Source organism: Euleptes europaea, chromosome 11, assembly GCF_029931775.1.
Source record: "Euleptes europaea isolate rEulEur1 chromosome 11, rEulEur1.hap1, whole genome shotgun sequence".
Lineage (NCBI taxonomy): Eukaryota > Metazoa > Chordata > Lepidosauria > Squamata > Sphaerodactylidae > Euleptes > Euleptes europaea.
Genome location: NC_079322.1, coordinates 66,883,594 through 66,904,083, shown reverse-complemented (window position 1 = coordinate 66,904,083; position 20,490 = coordinate 66,883,594). Strand labels below are relative to the sequence as shown.

At 44.8% G+C, this 20,490-nt stretch overlaps 1 protein-coding gene across 4 annotated transcripts in view; it reads left to right on the top strand.

Moving 5' to 3' along the window:
• The window catches only part of WDR37 (WD repeat domain 37), a 62,136-nt gene extending 60,206 nt beyond the window's left edge, over positions 1 to 1,930 (top strand). For all 4 annotated transcript variants that reach the window (XM_056857301.1, XM_056857302.1, XM_056857303.1 and 1 more), the window contains one exon: positions 1,357 to 1,930. In XM_056857301.1, coding sequence (XP_056713279.1) covers positions 1,357 to 1,488 — 132 coding nt within the window. In that variant the 3' untranslated portion in view covers positions 1,489 to 1,930. The remainder of the gene's footprint in view (positions 1 to 1,356) is intronic.
• Positions 1,931 to 20,490: the final 18,560 nt, after the last annotated feature.

Below are 20,490 nucleotides of genomic sequence, written 5' to 3'. Positions count from 1 at the left end.
CACACCCAGTGGTATTTTCTTGGAGTGCTTCTGGGATGGGGACCATCCCATTGTCCAGCCTCATCCTGGTGCCCACGTTAGCTTTGAAACATTGAGGATTCAGGGCAGTTTCACCTATTTGTTTTAGGCGAACGCCCAGCATGCAACCATATGTGAAGAAACCCATTTTCTGTACCAAACATGGCGCTACAGATGTGCCTCGGGACACTTCTGGTATCTCCAGTCCACAGATTTTGGGGGGTAGCCGCTTTGTCCCATAGTAGCGCAACCCAAGCTTCTCTCCACCCGTTTGAGGTGAACAAATCTCAGACTCTCAAGCCTTTCTTTCAGAAGCAAATCGGTCCTTCTCACCATGATGTTCCTTCCCATTATAGAGACCCTGTTGTCTTACAACCCTGTCATAAACACTTCTTAAATGAAAGTAAATCCCATTTGTTCCCATGGAATGAATTTCCAGATGTGATATTATCTATACACTCTCTTGGAATGAAATTCTAATTTCCACAAGCTGAAAAGAAGTTCTGCCCAAAGTTGCTATTGGGTCACAACCTAGCCAGCGTGGTGTCGTGGTTAAGAGCTGTAGTTGGAGCGGTGGAGTCTGATCTGGAGAACCAGGTTTGATTCCCCACTCCTCCACGTGAGCCGCGGAGACTAATCTGGTGAACTGGATTTGTTTCCCCACTCCTGCACACGAAGCCAGCTGGGTGACCTTGGGCTAGTCACAGCTCTGTTAGAGCTCTCTTAGCCTCACCTACCTCATAGGGTGTCTGTTGTGGGGAGGGGAAGGGAAGGTGATCATAAGCCGGTTTGAGTTTCCCTTAAGTGGTAGAGAAAATTGGCATATAAAAACCAACTCTTCTTCTTCTAGCTAATATTAGGGCACTTTTATTTCACTGATTGCAGTAAGAGATATTTAAACACGTGCATCATTCTCCTGTGGTATCACAGGAACCTGACAGTGCTTAGTTTGAATTGGATTGTGCCCTTTAAGGATGTGTGTGTTAAAAATCCAAAAATGCAAAAAAAAAAAAAAAAAAAAAAGGTGCGCACCTTTGCATTTAGTTGTAAAGATCTGATCCTGCCAGCTAGTGTTTGTCCTGAAAATTGTGAGGCCCTGTTGTTCTCGACAACATTTGAGGATTATCGCGGCCGCTGTCTGTGTGCTCGGCACAACTTGATTTATTCCGGCAAGGAATGATTAACAAGTCACGTAGTGGTCTGTTGAGAACTCAGGCCTTTGGAAGGTTAAGCCTGATATGGATGATAAACCATCTTTGGTCCGCATATGTCGAAACTAATAGCTTTCAAGAGTGGCCTATTGTAATGCCAGCATTTTTTTTTTTTTTGCTGTCACAGGGTCACAGAAGAATGGTGTGTTGTTCAGCGTGGAGCGAAGACCACCCAACATGCAACCTGTTCACCTGCGGATTCGATCGCCAAGCTATAGGGTGGAATATCAACATCCCTGCCCTGCTTCAAGAAAAATAAGATGCTGGAAGAATTTTCCTCCTCCTTTTCATTTTTTTGTTGCCATAGACTTTTAACCTTTTTTTTGGCAGACGCTTCCTTGTAAGCAAGTCTGCTCTCGTTGTGTAAAAGGTGCACCTTGAAAGGGGGTGTGTTGCAGATGTTGTTACCATGTTGTGCACAGTTTGCATGAAATGTACAGAAAAAAACGTGACCTTTTCAAAGAAGTTAGGTTCCTGAGTATGAACTTTTATATCTTGGCATCCGCCAGTGATAAAAGGATGCTTGGCTTTCCTACAGAGCATATAAGTGTCTATAAGTTATTCAGCATAGATGAACTGTAGGGCATTACGTTTGACTTAAATGTGAATTCTGTGTCGTTATTGTGAAGAATATATAGTCTGCCTTCCCCTCCCTCCCCATCATTTTACATATCCGCCCTTACAATTGAAGAGAATACAGGGCCAAACTTTTAAAATGAAGGGTGAATTTCACTTATACGTAGGAAGTCTGACTCGAGCACTCCGACGTAGCGACAGCTCCAACTCAAATTTAATCCGGTTGCTGGAAACACAAGGAGACAATAAGTAGCACTGAGAACCTCCTCAGCATTTCAAGAACTAGCTGACATTCTCAGCCCGTTGACCTGAGCACTGCATTGTGTTTTGGAATTTCACACACATGGCAAACTATGAAATATTGCAATCATGGTAATCTTAATGAGCTTTTAAGCACTTTAGTTTATAGCAGTTGTTATAAACCATTTCTGTAAGCATCAGATGACTTTCCTAGAGAATGTGAGACTTATCTATGAAGGATTTACGTAGCTGCGTTTCTGTGATTCTCCCCCCCCCCCCCACGTGCCAGAGAATAAACACGGTTTTGGTTTGTTTCTTTTTAAACGCATCCCGTATTTCACGTGTTTTAAACAGGCTCTCTCCCGCCTCGGGTCTGTTTGAGCTGACGCCACATGGATCAAAATCCAAAGACCTGTGTGGCTAGATCTCGGTTCGGGCCTGTGTTCCTGCAGCAATATTCCCTCCTCATGCCATACAGCAACCTGAGCATTAGCCTGGAAAGGGGAGGAGTGTCTGCTGTTCAAAGAAAAAAATAAAAACACTAGTCCCACTGGGCATAGCCAAGAGTTCAGGGGTGCTGGATGTACTTCTCCAGATCTCCTCCCCCACCCCCCAGTTGTAACTGAGTGCTACCTCAAAAATGAATGTGGGGCTAACGTTGAGTTTTGCTGTTTCACTTCAGCACTTTGTATCCCCTTGCGATGTGCTGTGAAGACAATCATAGCCAACGTTCTGCTTACAGTGAAACATGACTTGTCCACTTCATCGGGGCCCAGAGGTCCTCGTCCCTGCAGGTTTCTCTTCTCTTTCCCTTGAAAGGACCTGGATGGATTTTGCTCCTTCTACATTAAGTCTTTCTTGGTTCATATTTGCAAGGTCTTTTTTTTTTTTGCTACTGATTGTTTGTTTGAAGGATTTGAAGGGTGTGTTCGAGACTCCTTCACAGAAGCGTCGCTTCATAAATGGTTTTCCTTTCAGCATCTCAGGGTTGAGAGCCCAGAAGGATTAAATAGACTTGTAGCTCCCTTATAAATCGATTTTAAAAATGGATTTCTGTAAAACATCTGGTGTAGTGATCATTTTGTTATGACTTGTGGAGACACGCATCCTCCCCAGCTCAGTCCTAGATGAATGTGATAGGCGGACTCTTTCCCCCCCGCTTACATAGGATGGAATGGGTTGAGAGTAAAGGAACCCATTACAAGAGAGCGAAAACCCTGGAGGCAAATTGAAACACTACATTGTAAGTGGGCATACAAAAGTGAAGGTGGTAAGTGGAGAATCTGGAAGATAATTTATGCCATAAAGGATTAGTGGCATGATCTTATCGGGGCAGAAGGTTGTGATGCCAGAGCTCAAGTAGATCCTTAAAATTGCAGCCTTTTGGGGTGAATAATAATTGAAGTATGTGGTGGTCCATCTTGTATGTTGATACAGAATAAGTGACTCAGACTTTTTGGAAAAGATGATTGGAATTTGGCGTTAAGCCCATTGGACTTCAAGCCCTCCCTGGTCTGTTTTGGAGAACCTTACTGTTGTGCAAGTGTGTTTTTAAGGCATACAATTTGGTTCTACCCAATCTCTTCCCCCTGCCTTGGTAGCCCATGGCAAGATTTGAATCAGTGGTAGATTACTTTATTGTGTGTTCAGTTAACAGAATTTTGTGTATTTAGACAACATTTGCCACGAAGGGGGGGATGCAGACAGAGGGAAGCCCTCGGCATTCGTCCCTCGGTGATCATTTCGAATTGCAAGAGAAACCAAAGTAAGGCTGTGAGCTCTATAGTGTCTGAAGATTTTTCACTATTTTAAAAAATCGTCTTTCCCGGTGAGTTTCCTGGCTAATGGAGCAGATGGTATGCCAGCCGAACTTCTGCCCATGTTGGGAGCAACAAACAAGTTAGATGTATGAACTTTGCCACCTTCGACTGGGCAAAACCGTGGCTGCCTCTTGGTTGTCGACCCAGGTCTTTCCTGTTAAGCAGTTTGGGAATATTGGGCTCTGACTGTGTGGGTAGTTCACGGGATTGAGACCTGTAAGGTTTTTACCAACGTGCTCATTCTCGCTTCATCTCGACAGCCTGGCTTCTTTGCAAGGAGCAAGCAGGTTGCCTAACTCAGCTTGTGCAATGTCTTAAATGCTGTGTTGAGCTGATAGGTTCCATCCCAACAGTAGCTGAATGGCAGAAGTGAAAAAATGAAGCTGGTCGCACATTTCATGTTCAGGGGTCTCCATCTCAAACCGGTCCGGTGTTCCAGCTGCTGTGAGTCTTATTGTGTCCCACACATTTCACATAGAAGGAAAGTGTCTGTTACATATTTTCAGTATTGAGACTTAGTTTTGCTGTATCACTGGGCAAATTGCAAAGACCTGTCTGTCTCTGTTTCTCTGTGTGTAAATGTTCTTTAACATTCACATCGTTGCTGTTTTTTTTTTTTTGCAGATCTGTAACTATTTCAGAATCAAAAAATCTTATTTTCGATGCCTAAGTCTTTGAAAAACATGCTTCCTCAGAGGAGGAAAAATCCTGTGCTTGTATGTCAATGTAGAACCACTTTTTTTAATTTACTAATGTTCTGGTGATTTGTGTTTTTTAGATGTTCAGTGTTTGTTGCAATTTAAAAATACCATTAAATCATTCAGCAGAGTTCCAGAACTTGTGTTTTTAATAAGTTCTGAATAACATAATTTGTAAAACCTCCATTCTCTCAAAATCCGCAAAGTCAAAGTAATCACACTATCTTCTTTCTAATTCAGACTTTTCCAGCTTCTTGTTTCGTTTTTAGTGGTGGGATTGGGCATTATGGCACTCGAAAACAGTAACTATCTGTTTTGCTGTCCTCGGCGCATGATGCAATGTTTTCTGCCCATGCTTTGCCACATGAGTTGTCACTTACTATTTTTGTTTTATTTTATTGCATTTATATCCCGCCCTCCCCAGCAATGCTGGGCTTAGGGCGGCGCGCAACATATTTAAAAACATCATTTTAAAATCAAGACATTCTTAAATAAAAATTCTTAAATTCTTAAATAAAAATGCCCTGTAAAAAAACTTATATTGGTGCACTTTGCGGCGCAGACTACAGCAGATAATCAGCTCACACACACACACACCCCAACAATGATTTAAAGAAGAAACAGAAGGTGGGTTTGGGAGGCCAGCGACTGATGGAGAACCGTAGCTGACCTCAACCATAGGCCTGGTGAAATAGCTCAGTCCCTAAGGTCCTGCAGGGCCCTCTGGTCCAATTAGAAACCTATTCTGCCAAGCAGGGGCCAGGGCAGAAAAGGCCCTGGCCGAGGCCAGCCAGACACTCTTTTGCCAGGGACCACCAGGAGATTGTTATTTGTAGAATGGAGCATTCTCTGGGGCACATACCAGGAGAGAACGGAGCGTTCTCTGGGACACATACCAGGAACGAGCAAAGAAACGCACAGTTCACACCTTGAGCATCTCTAGATGTTACAAAGAAGTTGGAGAAGAATATGACGCAGTGAGTTCATTTTGAACAGTAGCTCTGTGTCATTCATAACATTTAGTTTTATCCTACGCAATGGTTGGCAGGAAGAAGTCCAAGCTGGCTTTGGAAAATGGGATTTGTCTGTGTAATAAAATGAACCCTGTCGCTTGAAGTCTATAACGTAAAAGTGGCTTTGACAGGTGTTTTTGTCCCTTTTTGTGTCTTCCCGTATTCCGTGCGAGCAAATCTTTAATTGCATCTTGCTACACAGGTTATGAACATCCTCCTTGTGGCTTGTTTCCCCAGAGTTACATTAAATAGATTTTTCTTACTTAAAGAACCAAGTCAAAACATAGTTTCAGTACAATTTATTTTGATACAACAGCCCTCGGAGTATCATGAAACACTTTACAGACTGAACAGAAATAACTGATACCACTTACAATAAAGCTGGAGTCATGAGTGACAAGTGATCCAAAGATTGTCGCACTCATATAGAAATGAAATGAGTTAAAATTGCTATGGAAACTTCTCACGTCGCTAACGATGCATCCTAAAATATTCCTGCAGAATTGTTATCCATCACATTTCAAAGGTCTTATATGTCAGGTTTGTCAAGCACCACAAGTGAGATTAGGATCCCACAGAGCTGTTCTGCTAACAGTGGCGCTTCCCCCGGAGTGCAAGGAAGCAGAGACAGCCTCCCTTCGGGGAGAAGTTAATGGATCTGTTTCATTAGAGATATGCAACTGGAGACAACTCTTTCTAATGGAGGTATTGTATGAAAATTGAGCTGGGAATCCCACAAAGAAGGCCTTGTTGCCAGCATGGTGTAGTGGTTAAGAGTGGTGGTCTGGAGTGGTGGACTTTAATCTGGAGAACTGGGTTTGATTCCCCACTCGTCCACATGAAGCCAGCTGGGTGACCTTGGGCTAGTCACAGTTCTCTCAGAACTCTCTCAGAACTCTCTCAGCCCCTCCTACTTCACAAGGTGCCTGTTGGGAGGAGAAGGGAAGGAGATTGTAAACCGGTTTGATTCTCACTTAACTGGTAGAGGAAGTTGGCATATAAAAACCAACTCTCCTCCTCCTGAACTGACCCTAGAAGCTACAATGACTAAACTGAGGCTATCGTGCTTTGGTCACATTATGAGAAGTCAAGAGTCACTGGAAAAGACAATAATGCTGGGAATAGTTGAAGGCAGCAGGAAAAGAGGAAGACCCAACAAGAGATGGATTGACTCTATAAAGGAAGCCATGGCCACCAGTTTGCAAGACCTTAGCAAGGCTGTTAAAGATAGGATGTTTTGGAGGACATTAATTCATAGGGTCGCCATGAGTCGGAAGCAACTTGATGGCACTTAACACACACACAGAGGAATAGAACCTGGGATCTTCTGCACCCAGAGTGGGTTCAAGATCAAAGCCTGAACTGACACTAGAAGCTAAAATGACTAAACTGAGGCTATCATACTTTGGTCACATTATGAGAAGACAAGAGTCACTGGAAAAGACAATCATGCTAGGAAAAGTTGAGGGCAGCAGGAAAAGAGGAAGACCCAACTTGAGATAGACTGACTCTGTAAAGGATCCACGGCCCTCTGTTTGCAAGACCTGAGCAAGGCTGTCAAAGATAGGACGTTTTGGAGGACATTGATTCATAAGGTCGCCGTGAGTCGGAAGCGACTTGATGCCAGTTACACACACACACACACAATGTCCAGAACCTGTAGCTGGCCTTTCAGTTCCCGGAATAGTTTCTTGCTCTTCCTCTCTGACTTTTAGTACTAGCCTGAATGAAACTTACTTGGTTTTATATGGTTGCAGGGATATGCACAGCCCGATTCTACATGCGGGGTTGTGAACATGAGTCCGGGATGCCTTATTGAAGGAGATCAGCAGCAGGGCAGGGCAGCAATCAGATTGGACATTGTACCAGTCCGGGTTTTTTTTTTTTTTTTTTTTTTTTTACAAACAAAAGAAAAGCCAGCCAGCTGGGGAAAGTCAACAAGTTAATATCGCTAGATTGTTTAGCGTTTGGATTTCTCACAAGCTTGGATGACATCCCCAGAGGAAGGTGCTTTGGACTATTCAAAAGGGAAACGATGGCATAAAGTTTAATCTGATTTTAATTTCTTATCGAGCTTAGTCCAAACCTTATCTGTACCTTTGCAGCATTACTCATCGGGAGCCAAGGAAAACAAAAAAGGTTTTTCATGGAGCCAGTCTTGGAGGAAGATTTGCAGTACTATATGACGTGCTTCTGTTAATCCTGCCAGGGAAAGAGATGTGACATTTGATGTACTGGGTGAAAACCACAGAGGAGATAGAATGAGACTGGTGCCGTGTTCCTTTTTTCCTGCGGTCTGTTAGAGCTTTAATGTACTTCGGTTCACAGCCTTGCTGTAGGAAACCCATTTCTGGACTCTGTTCTGCTACATAGCATGTGTAGCTTCTTTACACCGGTGGCAGCCCTGTTGAAGCAAGGTGCCGTGTGACTGCAGACCTCATGGGTGAGTCCTTTTGCCTCAGCCCCTGTTGAGTTTCAATACCCGTCTGAAAGATGGGGGGGTGTAAGAGCCCTTCTGGATCAGAAGAAGAGTTGGCTTTAATATGCCGGTTTTCTTAACCTTTTAAGGAGAATCAAATCGGTTTACAATCCTTTCCCCTTCCTCTCCCTTCAACAGACACCTTGTGAGGTAGGTGAGGCTGAGAGAGCTCTAAGAGAACCGCATCTAGCCCAAGGTCAGCCAGCTGGCCTCATGTGTAGGAGTGGGGAAACCAACCCGGTTTACCAGATTAGAGTCCGCCGCTCATGTGGTGGAGTGGGGAATCAAACCTGGTTCTCCAGATTAGAGTCCATCGCTCCAAACCACCACTCGTTTTTTATATATATAAAGAATTTTTTTATTTTTCATAAAGTTACATATAAGCTTTCCAACAAACAATCGAGAGTTACGGAATATTTCATAATCAGCCCGTTGTTGAAAATACATCATTATTATATATTGAAAAGAAAAAGAAAAACTTCCCCTTCATTCTTTCTTAACCTGTGTACTCTTTTGCACTCAAAATTCTAATCTTTATGTTGTTTGATATTATATTTAAATGTACTTGTTTTATTGCTCATTGTTTCATTCCTAACATTGTGTGCATTTTCATTTTTTTTAGTAACTATTAATTGTATCATTGGTTCTTGTAGGTTATCCGGGCTGTGTGACCGTGGTCTTGGTATTTTCTTTCCTGACGTTTCGCCAGCAGCTGTGGCAGGCATCTTCAGAGGAGTAAAACTCCTCAGTGTTACTCCTTCAGAGGAGTTTGAGTGGCATAAGGGCCGCTCTTGATGTGGCACTTCCGGGTGTAAACGCATCGCAAGCGGCCCTTTACCACTCAAACTAAGAGTTTGAGTGGCATAAGGCTCCTTGCGAGGCGGCACTTCCGGTTGCGTCGGCACGCGCACGTACACATTTGCCCGCTGACCCTCAGGTGGTCAGCGGGCAGAGGGGCAAATTACCAGGGGTTTGCCCGCCACCACCGGGCACTTGGCAACCGTACATAGAATCCAATTGCCAAAGCAGCCATTTTCTACAGGTGAATTGATCTCTTATCGCCTGGAGATCAGTTGGAATAGCAGGAGATGTCCAGCCACCACCTGGAGGTTGGAAGAGATCCAAATAGCACTCACAATTATGAATAGAAATTAATTTATAAGGTGCAAGAAAGTGCAAAAAGTGAGCATATATATACAAAACACAATCCTATACTATAAGATACACATACAAATTTCATATCAATCCAGCATAATGCAATAAGGTTTATAAATATCCTGTGAAACAGGTATGTCAATATACATTGTCCGTGGTGGACTTTTTTATGCTTATCAGTCCACCACGGACAATATATATTGACTTATCTGTTAGTCTCTTGCCATGAAAACCCCAAAAAAGGGGTCGCCATAAGTCGGCTGCGACTTGACGACACTTTACACACACACATCTGTTTCACAGGATATTTATAAACCTTATTGCATTATGCTGGATTGATATGAAATTTGTATGTGTATCTTATAGTATAGGATTGTGTTTTGTATATATATGCTCACTTTTTGCACTTTCTTGCACCTTATAAATTAATTTCTATTCATAATTGTGAGTGCTGTTTGGATCTCTTCCATTATCCGCACAGCACCGAGCCCTTGTTTTCTCCAGGACCACCTGGAGGTTGGCAACCCTATGCACAACCCTTAGTATGAACCTGTGAAGTGAGAGATGGGTTGCTCAACGAGAGGTTATCGAGGAGCTGTTGGCAGAGCCTCTCCCTCCGCCTTCTCCTCATGAGCCTGGTCTCTGCCACCGAGAGCCGCGTTAGGCGGCCTCCCCGCTTCTGCTGCAGCCTGCTTCATGTGTCTAAACCCTGAGAAATTTGGCATTGCCGCCTGTCTCCACTCTAGAATCGCAATTCTGTTGGCAGGCCGGCACTGCGGAGTTGACACAACATCTGTTCTCGGCACCGTGCTTGTCTATCGAGGCAGCCGACCGTCAGTCCCTCGTGTGTTTTGTGCGTTTCCGTTCAACAAATTCAGCCTGACTCCCCTTTAAAAAGAAGAAGAAGAAGAAGAAGCAAAAACCCGGTCCAATTGAATAAAGTAATGAAGCACTAGGAAGCGGATTGCACCTGGGTCTCAGCTGAAGTCCCCAAACTTGAGGGAGGTGGGCCGCATTTTCATCATGGCTGTGATCCAGACTAGTTTGCTCGGTCAGCACCGCACCTATTCCCCTCCTTGTGTTCTGTGAAAATGGCAGCCGGTCCTGAGTTGCGTTCTTTCTTCTCCACCATGTCTAGCACGGTTTCTTTTTGAGGCTTTACATTTAGCAACTGGTGGGGAAACACATAGTAAAGTGGTGGCCAGCGTGGTGTAGTGTTGAAGAGCGGCGGTTTGTAGTGGTGGACTCTGATCTGGAGAACCGGGTCTGATTCCCCACTCCTCCGCCTGAGCGGCGGAGGCTAATCTGGTGAGCTGGACTTCTCCTCCTCCTCCTCCTCCTCCTCCTCCTCCTCCTCCTTCTCCGGGGAGGTGAGCCGGGGACTCCGCACAGCTCCCATTCTCCACAGTGCTGTACTATGTTGTACAGTTTAATTCCACCATCAGGCCAGATTGGAGTCTAAGGTGCTATTTACACAGCCCAAATAATCCACTTTCAATGCACTTTCAATGCACTTTGAAGGTGGATTTTACTGTGTGAACTGGCAAAATCCACTTGCAAAGGTGCATGGAAAGTGGATTGAAAGTGCATTATTTGGGCTGTGTAAATAGCACCAAAGTCCCCAGGAGCTCTGGGAGTGAAAAACCCACTCCTTGTTTACTGGCTACCAGGTGAGAATGTGTGTGGTGTTTTGCATCTTGTAGATCAGGTTGCCAACTCTGGCCTGGGAAATTCCTGGAGACTGTGTGTATGGAGCCTGGGGAGGACAGGGACCTCAGTGGGGTGCAATGCCATAGAGTCCACAAACCAAAGCAGCCATTTTCTCCAGGGGAACTGATCCCTATGGTCTGGAGAACAGTTGTGATTCTGGGAGATCTCCAGGCCCCACCTGAAGGCTGGCAACCCTAATTAAGACTAAAAAACCAACTCTTCTCGCTTAGAGTCCAATGGCCAAAGCGGCCATTTTCTCCAGGGGAACTGATCTCTATCGGCTGAAGATGAGTGGTAATAGCAGGAGATCTCCAGCTAGTACCTGGAGATTCAGTACAGAGGCAACATTTTCACTTTTGCATATAATGTTGCCTCTGCACTGAATTCCTTATCTCCTCGATATTAGTACAGTGGTGCCTTTTTCTCCCGCGTTACCTGGAGATTGGCAACCCTATGGCTGACCCCGAAATCATTCTCCATTGCCCTACTTAGTTCTGCCTCATCAGGACCCTAAAAGGGGCGAAACAACGAACGGCATGTATTCTCTGGCCTCAGTTTCCCCCAGACGCAACTCCAACCCCCCAACTGGTTTCTTGTTTCCAGTTCAGTTTGAGGATTTGGCAGGAATAGCAGGTAAGAAAGAACCCTTCTGGCGATTGTGTGTGTGTGTGTACGTGCGTTTCTGGGTGGAGAAATGCACTTCTGCTCTGTGTTCATGATATGCGCCTCCACTCCACACAACCACATTCTGTCACATAACTACATGTCAGCGTCTCGGTTTTTCTGCCTGGAAGTTGCCTCTTATCTCCGGAAGGTTGTTGAGAATACTTGTCATGTTGATTGAAACGGCGGTTTCCTTAAATGCTTTCACGGACAGGCTTGTTGAGCTCAACTGTTTCGTGTTGCACTTTCTTCCTCGGATAGCCAAATGCGTCCGTTGTCGTTCTCTCCTCTCCATCCCGTTTTGATCTCTGACAGATCCCCCCCCTGCCCCGCGCATCAAATTGTGGGTTTTTTCCCACGGAGAATGTTTTTCCGCAAAAACTGTTCTTGGTTTTAACTTCCACTGGGGGGCAGAACAAGATATCGGAGTGTGTGCTTTTAATTACTAGCCGGTGTATTTATTTGACTATTAGGCTGACATACACCGGCTTATGATTTTTATACCTTTTTGGCATTATAGGGTAATATTCTTGCTCTGTCAGATGTGCTTGAGAACCGAAGCTTGTTTTGAAACAAATGGGAATGCCGTCAGTTATTTTTTAGGACGTATTCTCCTAAAGCAAACCAAAGAGGTTGAGCTGGAAAATGCTAAAATTACAAATTTATAAATTTTAATAAGGTGCACATGTCGATTAAAAGCATAAAACTCCTAGTAAAGGCAAAAACTTACACATTCAGTATATACAAACATACACAACTGCGATGTACAATCTTTCTTTGACCAATACGAGATACAAAAAGGACCAGATGTGTTTCGGGCTGGAAAGGCCTTCCTCGGTGGTCAGTATAAAATTATAACTTATCACACATCCTAATATTATAATCATAACATAATGGGCAGTAAGAAATATCCAAAAGCCCTTCTAGTACAGTGAAGCTCCCTGTAAATTTCTTCTTATCTGTTAAAACCTGGCTTCACTGTCTCACCTTCTGTTGTATGCCGGGCTCTTAAGGATGTGGATACATCAAGCAGTGTATTTTCTCTGCTCAAGGCAGCCTACTAAAGCTTCAGACGATACAACATGCAAAAATCATACAGTGCACTAAATAGGAGCCAACAAAACCCAATTACGAAACTGTACAAGATACTTCAGTGTCACTGTGAAATTTTATGCAATGGCTCCCATACTACTTTCTAAACTATTGCAGACTGTGTCACCCCCAACTCTGTGGAATTTCCTTCCATGTGTGATACATGGAAGGAAACTATTTTCCATGTATCACACATGGAAGGAAATTCCACAGAGTTGGGGGTGACAGGGCACCCATTGGCATCTCTCTCAAATGGCTTGACGGAGAGTGTCTCCAGCGGGGTAGCCAGGTCCCCCTTCACCAAGGGCAGGAGGTTTTTGGGGCAGAGCCTGAGGAGGGCGGGGTTTGGGGAGGGGAGGGACTTTACTGCCATAGAGTCCAATTGCCAAAGTGGCCATTTTCTCCAGGTGATCTGATCTCTATCGGCGAGAGATCCATTGTAATAGCAGGAGATCTCCAGCTAATACCTGGAGGTTAAGGTAAGCATACAACACTGAGGCTCTCAAATAAATAATGTATTATTACTTACTTCATTCAAAAACACCCATAAATTATACTATTTCAAGCATTTGTTGTGTATTCTTTTATGCTATTTACTCTAATAAATTATATTAATTCAAAACGTAAGTTTGCACTATTTGCTCAAGTAACTACACTTTTATAACAACAAAATCCACCAGCACACAAACAATACGAAAAAGCACCTCCCAAAGTTCACGGAGTCCAAATCAAAATCAGAAACATGTAATGTCCTGCTGTCAGAAAGAATCCTCCGAATACACAACAAATGTTTGAAATAGTATAATTTATGGTGTTTTTGAATGAAGTAAGTAATAATACATTATTTAGTTGAGAGCCTCAGTGTTGTATGTTTACCTTAGCATTAACTGCTTGCAGCACATAGTAATACGTGGTGGTTTGCAACCCTAGCCTCCAGCAGTTCATAAAGGATGAGCGTGTGAAAATGCCTTATATTGAGTCAGAGCACTGTTCCATCAAGGTCTGTATTGTCTGCTCCGACAGGCCATGGATCTGTAGGATCTCTGGAAGAGGTCATTCCAAGTCACCTACAACCTTATTCTTCTAACAGAGATGCCAGGGACCTTCTGCACACAATGCAGATGTCTGCAACTGAGCCACAGCCTACCTCTGGGTAGCCAGGATCACACGGAAAGAGAGAAACCCTTAGATATGCAGGATGTGAACAATGTAGGGTTTATAAAACCCAGGCTAGCTCAAACTCGTCGGATCTCGGAAGCTAAACAGGGTCGGCCCTGGCTAGTATTTTTAAGGGAGACCACCAAGGAATACCAGGGTCGTGACGTGGAGGCAGACCATGGCAAGCCACCTCTGAAGTCTCTTGCCTTAAAAACCCTACGGCAGGGGTATCAAACTCAATTGTTATGAGGGCCGGATATGACATAAATGCCACTAGGTCAGGCTATGCCTCGCCAGCCCAGATTGAGACTGGAGTGGGTGACTGCCTTGGCTGGCTCGTGGGCTGGATAAGAACTCTCAAGGGGCCACATCTGGCCTCCTCAGGCTCTGCCCCCAAAACCTCCTGCCGGTAGCAAAGAGGGACCTGGCAGCCCTACTTATGGAGATCATGTAGGGTTTGGAGAAGGGAGGGACTTCAATGCCATTGAGTCCAACTGTCCAAGCGGCCATTTTCTCCAGGGCAACTGATCTCTATCGGCTGAAGATCAGTTGTAATAGCAGGAGATCCCCAGCTCATACCTGGAGGTTGGCAACCCTATCCACAAGTCAGCTGTGACTTGCCGGCAAAAACCACCTGGAGGTTGGCAACTTTTCTTATTAAACATCTTGAACTTGCACTTGCAAGCAGCTTGGATGAAACTTAGAAGTCACTTATTCAACTTCCGTGTCAGCTGCTTGCAAGCGTGGTCCAGGAAACAAGTTCTTTTGCCTTTTCAAAGTGTAAGAAGGTCATCATTTTCCTTCCAAGCCCTGTTCGCTCATGCTGCTGGGTGTTTGTAAATTAGGCTAACGGGATCTTGACAAGTGGTTTGGACAAACACAACAGTACAGGGAAACTTTAGTCAAAATGAAAAGACTTCCTGGGAATACTTTTTAGCGTCCCACCCCTGCCACTTTCCGTTTAATTCTTTCTGAAAATAATCAGAGCATGACGCCAGACTGAGTCTCAGAATGCCCCGCTTCGATTAAGAGAAAACACACAGGAAAAGCGAAAGAGCTGCCCGTTCTCCTGGGTTTGAAATGTCTTCTGTGCAGCCATGTTGGCTTGTTTTGAATGCTTTTCAAAACCTAATCTAGGTAACTTGGATGTAAAAGAAGGCTGAAAACGCCAAATAGGTTTAAAATATCAATTCTTTGCTGTCTCGTCAGATGGGGCCTTGATCTGGGAACTCGGCAATCAGACATGAACACATGAAGCTGTCTCATACTGGGGAAGGGCTGTATCTCAGTGGTAGAGCATCTGCTTGGCGTGCAGAAGGTCCCAGGTTCAATCCCTGGCATCTCCAGTTAAAGGGAGTAGGCAAGGAGGTGATGTGAAAGACCTCTGCCTGAGACCCTGGAGAGCCGCTGCCAGTCTGAGTAGACAATATTGACTTTGATGGACCAAGGGTCGGATTCAGTGTAAGGCAGCTTCATGTGTTCATGTGAATCAAACCCTTGGTCCATCAAGGTCAGTATTGTCTATTCAGACTGGCAGCAGCTCTCCAGAGGTCTTTCACATTACCTGCTACATGATCTTTTTTATTTCGGCTGGAGATGCCAGAGATTGAACCTGTTTGGAAGGAGCTGGTCATTCCTTTCAAGGCAATAAGAATATGGCTAACGCCTTAGTGCTTTTCAGGTATTACCGTCACACGGTCTGGGAACTTAGCAACTGTGCACAACAAGAGTATGCCCTACCGACCAACATGATAAATACAGACAATGACATGAATCTAGAGCAGTTTCATGAAAAATGGAAACTATTCTGCAAATATATTGAGGCCCAATGTTAACAAAAATAAAAAAGAGAGTAGATATTTAACTTAATTTTGTATTTAGATAGCTATTTTGATTGCAGAGATATTAAATGTGTTTGATAGATGTGATAAGGCAATCATTTTTTGATCATATCATATGATTAGCAACTTTTAAATATTTCTTTTATTACTTGGGTAACTGGAAGTCGGTTTCAGGTAGCCAGCTCAAGGTTGACTCAGCCTTCCATCCTTCCGAGGTCGGTAAAATGAGTATCCAGCTTGCTGGGGGTAAAGGGAAGATGACAGGGGAAGGCACTGGCAAACCACCCCGTAAACAAAGTCTGCCTAGGAAATGTCGGGATTTGACGTCACCCCATGGGTCAGGAATGACCCAGTGCTTGCACAGGGGACCTTTACCTTTTTTTAATAGTGCTATAATGCAAATATAGCGCTATAGTGCTATAATGCAAATCTCAGAATGTTTTAAAAAGCCAGCAAAGAACGCACCAGCAAAAAAGGCGGAAAAACGATTGCGGTCCTTCCCAAAGAACTCCAGGCAGTTCAAACAGCACACTGGAGCAATTCAGAGGCGCAAGGAAGAACTGAAAACGGCTGAAAGAGGTTTCATAAAAACCGGCTCAGCCTCGCTTTGCGAATGGGACACAAGCGGCTTTGTCTGAACAGGTAAAAGAAAAAAAATCCGTTAGCAGCCAGGAGCCAAACTGGTTGAGTCTGAACTGACACAAAAAATCCATCAGCAGCCTGCTGCTCAAATGGATTATAAAGGCAGTTTGAATAGGCTGAGAATCTCTAAAACTCTAGGGTTGCCAGGTCCCTCTTCGCCACCGGTGGGAGGTTTTCTGGGTGGAGCCTGAGGATGGTGGGGTTTGGGGAGGGACTTCAATGCCATAGAGTCCAATTGCCAAAGCGGGCCATTTTCTCCAAGTGAACTGATCTCTTTCGGCTGGAGATCAGTTGTAATAGCAGGAGATCTCCAGCTAGTACCTGGAGGTTGGCAACCCTCAGCCCAACATACTAACTTTTGAAAACTGATGAACAGTGCTGATCCTTAAGCTGAGTCTTCCTGAAACTAGGTGCCCTTATTTACCAGAGATAGCCCGTTTTCTGTCCTTAGTAATTTATTTTGTTTATATTTTGCCTTCAAGGGAGATCTTGGAGATGCCTTTTAATTTTTTTTTTAAAGAAGTGTATGCTTCTCTGCATTCATGTTCCTTTCATGCCTACCCGCAGGATCAATGTTACTGAGTGCGTTTTCGGTTCCTGTTACTCTGTAATAAGGACAACCAGATCTACTGCAAGATTAAGCAACGGCTTACCATTTCTTCAAACAAAATGATTTTATGAGGCAGGAAGAACCAACTGGTGGCTCACCAAAGCAATTTTATCAGGCCTTTAACAGCTTTTCCACATTTATATCTAGGTATGATAACAGTGGCACTCAAAAATAATTTTAAAGACGCTGAACATCAGTGACGCATCACATACCTCTTGTTTGGTTTCACATATAATTAGGGTTGCCAGTTCCGGGTTGGGAAATACGTTAATATTTTGGGTTAAGACCCTGAGGAGGGCAGGGTTTGGAGAGGTGAGGGACTTCAATGCTATAGAGTCCAATTGCCAAAGCGGCTATTTTCTCCAGTGGAACTGATTTCTATCGACTGGAGATCAGTTGTAATAGCAGGAGATTGCCAGCCACCACCTGGAGGCTGGCAACCCTTCATACAATGCACCAGGCATGTTTGATACATCTGCTCCTAACTTGTGAATAGGGTTGTCAGCTCCTGGTTGGGAAATACCTGGAGATTTTTGGGGCAGATTCAGATGAGGGCGGGGTTTGGGGAGGGGGGACTTCAATGCCATAGAGGCTGGAGATCAGTTGTAATAGCAGGAGATCTCCAGCTAGTACCTGGAGGTTGACAACCCTATCGTGAGAGGAGCGAAGGCCAGCATGCATGATGATTTGTAATTAGCAGGAAGAAGAGTTGGTTTTTATATGCTGACTTTCTCTACCACTTAAGGGAGACTCAAACTGGCTTGCAATCCCCTTAGAATCATAGAATCATAGAGTTGGAAGAGCCCACCAGGGCCATCAAGTCCAACCCCCTGCACAATGCAGGAAATTCACAACTACCTCCCCCCTCCACACCCCTAGTGACCAGAAGATGGCCACGATGCCCTCCCTCTCATCATCCGCCTAAGGTCACAGAATCAGCATTGCTGACAGATGGCCATCTAACCTCTTCTTAAAAACCTCCAGGGAAGGAGAGCTTACCACCTCCCGAGGAAGCCTGTTCCACTGAGGAACCACTCTAACTGTTAGAAAATTCTTCCTAATGTCTAGATGGAAACTCTTTTGATTTAATTTCAACCCGTTGATTCTGGTCTGACCTTGAGCAACAGAAAACAACTCGGCACTCTCCTCTATATGACAGCCCTTCAAGTACTTGAAGATGGTTATCATATCCCCTCTCAGTCTTCTCCTCTTCAGGCTAAACATACCCAGCTCCTTCAACCTTTCCTCATAGGACTTGGTCTCCAGGCCCCTCACCATCTTTGTTGCCCTTCTCTGGACACGTTCCAGCTTGTCTACATCTTTCTTAAATTGTGGTGCCCAAAACTGAACACAGTACTCTAGTTGAGGTCTAACCAGACAGTACTCTAGTTGAGGTCTTCCCCTCCCCACAACAGACACCGTGTGAGAGAGGTGAGGCTGAGAGAGTGTGACTAGCCCAAGGTCACCCAGCTGGCTTCGTGTGTAGGACTAGGGAATCAAACTCAGTTCTCCAGATCAGAGTCCCCCGCTCCAAACCTGGAGGTTGGCAACCCTACCTGTGAAGCTCTTATGCTGGGTGAGCCTTAGCACCAACTTTTGTTATTTGCTCTCGACCTTTCTAGCCACTCCAAGCTGAAAAAACAAGCTGGATGGGAAAAAATGGACTCGGATGAGGGTCTGATGCACCCTTGCCAGCCTGTCAACTTTTTGTTTCTTTGGAGGGCGGCTTGTTAAGTAAGTCAAAGGAAATGTCAAGGAGCAGCATTGGAGAAAATGGGAGGTAAGGACCATGAAGGTGAAAGAGGTTGTCTGAGCTTCCAGCAACAGCTGGAAATTAATTTCCACTATCAAGACTCCCCCCCACCCCGCCATGTTGGCAGCTACGCATAGTTCGCTTGGCCCTTAAATCCCCACACTGCTTTCTTTATGGATTCAGCTTCCTTTTAGTTAACTTTTCTCCTCAGTGTAGGCATTGGCTGCCAACGCGGCGGGGGGAAAAGTCTTGATAGTGGAAATTAATTTCCAGTATCAACCTCCAGGTGGGGCCTGGGGATCCCCTGGAATTGCAGGTCCTCCAGACTACAGAGATCGGTTCCCCTGGAGAAAATGGATGCTTTGGAGGGTGGACTCTATGGCATTGTACCCCACTGAGGTCCCTGTCCTCCCCAGGCCCCATCCCCAAATCTCCAGGAGTTTCTCAACTTGAATCTGGCAACTGTACCCCTCATACCCCGCCGGGATGCCAGCCTTCAGGTGGGACCTGAATATCCCCCAGAATCACAGTTCATCTCTGGATTGCGTGGTTCTTCTCTTCCTCTATTTTCTCGTCGGAATTATCCCATGAGACATGTTAGGCTGTGGGAGAGGGACTACTGTGCTCACTCCGTGAAATTCATGTCAGAATAGGGATTTGAACTCATTTATTTATTTACATTATCAGTAGTCCGTCCTTCTCACTAGGACTAGGCTGGAGATCTCCAGCTATTTCAACTGATCTCCAGGAGCGAGAGATCAGTTCACCTGGAGAAAATGGCCGCTTTGGCAACTGGACTCCATGGCATTGAAATCCCCCCCTCTACAAACCCTGCCCTCCTCAGGCTCTGCCCCCAAAATCTCCAGGTATTTCTAGGATTGCCAAACTCCAGGTATTAACTGGAGATCGCCTGCTATTACAACTGATCTCCAGCTGACAGAGATCAGTTCACCTGGAGAAAAGGGCTGCTTTGGCAATTGGACTCTATGGCATTGAAGTCCCTCCCAAGACCCTGCCCTCCTCAGGCTCCACCCAAAAACCTCCCACCGGAGGTGAACATAAGAACATAAGAAAAGCCCTGCTGGATCAGACCAAGGCCCATCAAGTCCTTCAGTCTGCTCACACAATGGCCAACCAGGTGCCTCTAGGAAGCCCACGAAAAAGACGACTGCAGCAGCACCATCCTGCCTGTGTTCCACAGCACCTAATGTAATAGGCATGCTCATCTGATCCTGGAGAGAATAGGTATGCATCATGACCAGTATTCATTTTAACTAGTAGCCATGAATACTCCTATCCTCCATGAACATGTCCACTCCCCTCTTAAAGCCTTACAAGTTGGCAGCCATCACCACATTTTGGGGCAGGGAGTTCTACAATTTAACTATGCGTTGTGTGAAAAAATACGTCCTTTTATCTGTTTTGAATCTCTCACCCTCCAGGGTCAGCAGATGACCCCATGTTCTAGTATTATGGGAGAAGGAGAAAAACTTCTCCCTGTCCATTCTCTCCATACCATGCATAATTTTATAGACTTCTATCATGTCTCCCCTTAGCCACCTTCTTTCCAAGCTAAACAGCCCTAAGCGTCTTAACCGCTCCTCATAGGGCAGTTGCTCTAGTCCCCTAATCATTTTGGTTGCTCTTTTCTGCACCTTCTCAAGCTCTGTAATATCCTTTTTTAGGTGTGGTGATCAGAACTGTACACAAGAAGAGGAACCTGGCAACCCTACGTGCTCCAAATATATAAAGCTCAAATATCATAATTGCACTGAGAAATATAGGAAGAATGCAGGCTGTCCACATTGTTA